This window comes from Rhincodon typus, chromosome 12, assembly GCF_021869965.1.
Source record: "Rhincodon typus isolate 14 chromosome 12, sRhiTyp1.1, whole genome shotgun sequence".
NCBI lineage: Eukaryota > Metazoa > Chordata > Chondrichthyes > Orectolobiformes > Rhincodontidae > Rhincodon > Rhincodon typus.
This window is the reverse complement of record NC_063343.1, coordinates 1,438,786-1,445,304: the sequence shown is the minus strand read 5'-3', so window position 1 is coordinate 1,445,304 and position 6,519 is coordinate 1,438,786. Positions and strand designations below refer to the sequence as shown.

At 43.7% G+C, this 6,519-nt stretch overlaps 1 protein-coding gene across 1 annotated transcript in view; it reads left to right on the top strand.

Moving 5' to 3' along the window:
- Positions 1 to 232: 232 nt before the first annotated feature.
- Positions 233 to 6,519, top strand: part of LOC109931770 (homeodomain-interacting protein kinase 4-like) — a 22,423-nt gene continuing 16,136 nt past the window's right edge. The window contains exons 1-2 of the mRNA XM_048603633.1: positions 233 to 749; positions 5,546 to 6,315. Of these exons, the coding sequence (XP_048459590.1) occupies positions 233 to 749; positions 5,546 to 6,315 (1,287 nt within the window). The remainder of the gene's footprint in view (positions 750 to 5,545; positions 6,316 to 6,519) is intronic.

The window sequence follows — 6,519 nt, the reverse complement described above, 5'->3', positions numbered from 1 at the left end:
ACCTGGATAAGATGTATCAGACATCAGTGGAACTCATGGCACAAAACTGTAGTCAACAGGATTCTTGTGGCTAGGCCCCTGGTCATCGGGTGGTAAACCTAGGTCACAATGGGACACCTCCGACATCCTAGTGATAACCATTGAACTGGAACATGCTGAAGATTCTGTTGTTGGAGACAGTGGAGTTTTATTTGAGTACTGAGAAGGTTAGAGGTGGGGGTCCCATTTGAAAATGTCTGTAATGTACTCTGACACTGATGTCTATGACGTCATTAGTGTCTTAGGGAAAGGAACTTTCGGAGAAGTGGCAAAATGTTGGAAAAGGAGCTCCAATCACTTTGTAGCCATAAAGATTATCAGGAACTACACTTTCCGCAAAGGGGTCATCAAGTGTGAGTTAAAAATGCTGCGAATGTTGGGAACTGTGGATTCAGACAAGTTCCACATTGTTCGTTTTTTTGAGTCCTTTAACGATGACACAAAGTTATGCCTGGTGTTCGAACTCCTGGAGCAGAGTTTGTACGAGTATCAGAAGGAGAACAATTTCCTCCCTCTGCCAACCAAGCACATTCGGTCGATCACCAAACAGGTTCTAATTGCTCTGCAGAAACTGAAGGAGCTCTGTATTGTCCACACAGACATCAAACCTGAAAATATCATGCTGGTTGAACAGGCTCAATTTCCTTTCAAAGTCAAGGTGATTGATTTTGGTTCAGCCTGCATATTGTCTGAAATTCAGGAAATTAAAGGTATGTACTCATTTTAATTTTTTTTTATTATTATTGCCTAGGGACACCCAACCATTTAACTTGATTGCAGGACAATCGTGAATGACAATTAGTTTGAGCAGGAATTAAGGAATTTTGCAATCAGCGTAGGCCACTTTGAACTGTTCATTCAAAAAAATGTATTTGGATGGTAAATGCTGATGATGTTCTTCAAGGAATAAGTTTGGCAAGGAGATAATTAACTTGTGTTTTATAACTTCTGATCAAACCTCGACATCTTATTTTAAGTTTAAAACCATTTAGGTGATTTTTGTTTAACAAACATCTCACAAACAGATAAATGACACTTACCAATGAAATATAACAAATTATTTGAGGGCTTGAGGCTACGAGGACAATGTTTGTGGTTGGAAAGATGGGATCCAAGTGTCACAATGTCAGGATCCAACTTCAGCTGCAATGAAAAGATATTTCTTCCCCCGGTTGATTGGAAATCTTTGGATTTCTCTTCCCTAGAAGCCCAAGTCTGGGTTCTCAGTCGTTGTATATATTCAGCCATTGAGATCACTAGATTTTAGACACATGGGAGTCCAGAAATAATGGGAAGCACACCTTAAGTGTGTTGGGGTAAGACATTGTGAATCTGTGCATGACTCACAAAAAGTTGGTTTGCAGATGCAGCAGGTAGTTAAATTGGCAAATGGAATATTGTTCTTCATTGCTAGAGGGATGGAGTTTAAAAACAGGGAAGTTATGCTGCAGCTGTATAGGGTGCTGGTGAGGCCACACCTGGAGTACTGTGTACAGTTTTGGCCTCCTTACTTGAGAAAGGATGTACTGGCACTGAAGGAGGTGCAGGGGATGTTCACCAGGTTGGTTCCGGAGTTGAGAGGGTTGGCTTATGAGGAGAGATTGAGTAGACTGGGACTATACTCATTGGAATTTAGAAGAATGAGGGGCATCTTAAAGAAACATATAAAATTATGAAGGGAATGGATAAGATAGAAGCAGGGAGGTTGTTTCCACTGGCAGGTGAGACCAGAACTAGGGGGCATGGCCTCAAAATAAGGGGGAGCAGATTTAGGACTGAGTTGAGGATGAACTTCTGCACCCAAAGGGTTGTGAATCTGTGGGATTCCCTGCCCAGTGAAGCGGTTGAGGCTACCTCATTGAATATTTTTAAGGCAAAGATAGACAGACTTTTAAACAGTGAAGGAATGAAAGGTTACGGTGAATGAGCGGGTAAGTGTCCACAAAAAGATCAGCCATGATTTTATTGAATGGTGGAGCAGGCTCGGTGGGCCGGATGGCCTACTCCTGCTCCTATTCCTTATGTTCTTATATTCCCTTAACTCCTTGCATTTAAACATATATGTTTTTCATGCTGCCACTTCCCTGTGTCTCCTTTTTAACATCCGCTTCACCTGTCTTTTAGAGTCAGTAAATTATTTTCTGCCTCCCATTCCCTGACCTGTATTTGCCCTCAGGTTCCAGACTCCCCGCCAATCTAATTTAAACCCTCGACAATAGCACATACAGATCTCCCTGCAAGGATATTTATCCTAGTCCTGTTCAGGTACAGACTGTCCACTTTATACAGCTTATACTTTCCTCAGGGGCAGTTACAATGCCCCAAAAATCGATTAGCTATCCTCCTACCCCAGCTTTCCATGCACATGTCCAGTCACTCACTTCACCTATTTCTATACTCACTGCCACATGGGACTGGGAGTAATCCTGAGACTACTGCTTGAGAGGTCCCAGCTAGATCTCTGAAATCTGTTTTCAGGATCTCATTGCCATCCCTACCTAAGTCATTGTTACTAACATGGACCACAACCGTTGACTGACCACCCTCCCATAGAAAGATGGTCCCTATTTGCTCCACAACATCCTTTAACCTGGCAGTAGGGGAGGCAACATACTCCCCTGGAGACACGGCCACACCCACAGAAATACTTGCCTGACCCCCTGACTATGGAATCCCTTTTTTTACCTGTTGCTATATCATTGGCCCTGCTCCTTGTACAGCTGAGCTGCACCTAGTGTTATTAACCTGCAACTGGCCACACTTCCCTAAGGAACCATCACCCTCATGAGTATCTGATGATCAGTGAGCATCACAGACTCAGGACAGCTCTGTACTGTTCTGCCTCTACAGTGTGAGCACCTCCCTAAACCCATGTGCTATCTACACAGTTCTCTGCCTTGCTGATACTGCTCAGGCCTTGAAAGCTGCAGCTTTAAGCCTGTGCCCATGATGACACTTCCTGCAGGTGTGTTGGCCTGGCATACACAGTGTAAATGCCGTTGGATATATGATCCACATGGCCAAGCTGACCGACCATCCTGTAACTTTTATAAACTATTTCTACCATTTACAAGTTCTAGAATAACAGTGGCAGAAAAATTCACCTGTACTTATCAAGTAACTTTGTCTACAGGATCTAAGTAAAAGTTAACTACAGGAGAATGAAGACGAGAGTAAAACAAGGGATCACCTCCTGAGCTCCCTTACAAACACCAAACTCACACAAAGCAGTACCCAATGTAGACAAGGCTGTGCTTTGGGAAGCTTTTATTTATACTTCCTGGAACCAACCGATTCCAGCTTCAGACAACTGGATTAAACCAGCCACTAATTAATTACCTACAACTTCTTAAAAACCCCTGAATGAAAGCTGCAAATAAGCCTACCTTCTCCTGAAGCCAAAATGTTTGACTGATTGCTAAATTAGAGGAGAAACAAAACCTTTATGACTCTCATCATCTCCCTGTGCAAACCAAATGAAAATTAAAAAGGACCTCAGTTCCAAGTGCTAAAAACTAGCCCTTCCTACTCCTGTTTAGTTTGCTCTAGTCTAAATAAATGCTCACAAATTTCAAACTGACTGGTCCCTTCTCCTCCATGCATTTTTTTCTACAGATGTTTGCTCAAGCAAAATGGTAAGAATGTAGGAATTTGGAACAGGAGCGGTCCCCACAGCTTCTTCAATCACCCAGTAAGGTGATAGCTGAGCTGTTACATCCAATCCAGTTTCCTTTCCTAGTTCCATAATCTTTTGACTCCCCTAATGCTTAAAAACCAATTTCTGATGAAGGGTCTAGGCCCGAAACGTCAGCCTCTCTGCTCCTATGATGCTGCTTGGCCTGCTGTGTTCATCCAGCCCTGCACCTTGTTGTCTCAGATTCTCCAGCATCTGCAGTTCCTACTATCTTTGATTCGATCTCAGTCCAGTATGTGCTCCTCAATTTAGCCACAGCTCCCTGCCCATGAGAATTCCAGTGATTCTGTATTCATTGAATGGAGAAACTTGTCCCTATCTCAGTTCTAATTTGGATGAGCCTTTTTTCCTCAGATGACTGCTCCCAATTCTAAACTCTTCAACCAGGGATATAGTAAAAGCTTCATGTATTTCAAAGAGGGACACCTTACATTCATCTCAAATCTGAGGAGTATTGGTGTGCTCCTAATTAATTTTTTGTTATAGCAAATTGTCACATCTCAGGATTCAATCTCGTGAACCTTCACTGCTGCCTCTTCAGGCCAGTACTTCCTTCTTTAAGTATAGAAACCCCGAGATATACTCACACTGCAGCAAGACTTCCTTACTGCCTGGTGCTTGTATTCAAGGTGAATATACCACTAGCCTTCCCAGTTACTTGCTGTACTTGCATGTTTATTTTCTGCAATCTGTGTGAAAGGAAACTGAAATCCTGACCACCACCATTTTCCACTTTCCCATCTATTTTTTATCAACTACTCTTCTTTCCTACCTTGTCCTTTTTGTTGTATCTCACAGAGTGGTTCATTGGGTATCACTCAATTCTTCAGATCTTGAAAGGAATTGCCAGTAATCCAAAAGCAGGGCCAATTATGTAGAAGCTGCTTTGAATGACCTCTGTTTAAGGGATCAAGGGGTACAGAGAGACAGCGGGAGTGGGTTATTGCATGGATAGCCGTGACCATATTGAATGCTGCAGGCTTGAAGGGGCTGAGTGGCCTACACCTGCCCCTATTTTCTATGTTTCTACGATATTTGAAATAACCCTCTCTCTTGAACCTGTAAACTGCAGAGAACAGGATACTATCAGAGTAAGTTTGCTAAAAGGACCTGGGCTGCCATTAAGCATGTGTGCCGTAACTAGATTGAAAGAAACAGCTCTCAACCCAAAGATTTGATCAGATTGTGGCAGCTCAGGCCAAGCCCTCTTCACGCCATGTAACCATCATTTCTGTTAATCCCACAAATGGGGGGATCTTCATAAATTTCACATGTAAGAATGTTAGAGTCAACACGCATAATGTTGGAGGGCTTCGATGCAGTGGGCTGCCTCTAAGCCAAAGGCTCTGGGTTCATGGCCCATATCAGGACTTGCTAGCCAATGATCATCATGCAGCCAGATGGTGGGGGGGGCGAGTGTCAACTTGTAAATCCTTCCACGGTGTGCTGACAGTGACAGGCAGTAAACAGGGGGTGGGCCACAAATTGCAGTCTTTACCACCACCATCCATAGCTCCAAACTCCAGCGGGCTGGTCAAGTTGCATGGTGCTGCAGCCTCCCACGGGAGGCCATTTTGGCTGATTAGGTGGGTCAGGTTGGTGCCTGAACCCTGATCGGGCTGGAGTGAATTTGGGACCCATGCCCTTGCCTATCAATGATGGAGGTTTTAAAGCTTTTTCAGAATATTTCAACATTCTGTAACTTAAATAGAACTTAAATAATTGTGTATAGTTGTTATAATACAACGCCCCCAAGTTTTATCACTTCTTGCCTCTTTCCCAATAAAGTTTTCTTTTTCTTCCCTTGCACAGGACCATACATTCAATCTAGATTTTACCGTTCCCCTGAGATCTTGCTTGGCTTGCCCTTTTGTGAGAAGTTGGACATGTGGTCTCTCGGTTGTGTTATGGCAGAGTTACACCTTGGGTGGCCTATCTACCCTGGGACAAATGAGTATGACCAAATCAGGTACATTGTTGAGACGCAAGGGCTCCCAAGCAACCACCTGTTGGAAATAGCCAGCAAAACTCACCATTTCTTCAAAAAAGCTCGCCAAATTAATTCCACCTACCAGTGGACACTGAAAACAGTAGATGAGTATCAAGCGGAGACCATGGTACAGCCGTTAGAGACCAGAACAAGAAACATCCATTCACTCGACCAGCTTGCAACCATCAACCTAAGCAAAACTATGTTCCCAGATAAGGAATTTAAAGCTGAATTGTTCGATCAGCAGGCAATGGTGTCACTCATAAAGAAAATTCTCACCTATGATCCAGGACGGCGGCCTGACCCTAATGTAGCCTTAAAGCACCCCTTTATTACCATGCAAAAGCTCAAATCAAAATACAAACACACCAAGTATTACGAGGCATCGTCACAAGCCCTCTGTGCAGCACTACGCTACGATGAAAGAGAAAACAAAAAGCAGGTTCTTTGCTGTCACCGATTCAAACAGAGTCACCACCTCAGTACAGAGTCATATCCACAGGTCCACAGGCATGAAGAGCTTCAAGTCACCCATCAGCAAGCAGATACCGATGACATGGATAGCTCAACTGCCAATGATTTTGAGAAACAGGTTCGTCTACAGATGGGTGGGGGGAATCGTTTCAGAGATAGTGGGAACTGCCAATGCTGGAGAATCTGAGATAACAAGGTGTAGAGCTGGATGAACACGCAGGCCAAGCAGGATCAGAGGAGCAGGAAAGCTGATGTTTCGGGTCTGGACCCTTCTTCTTTCCTGCTCCTCTGATGCTGCTTGGCCTGCTGTGTTCATCCAGCT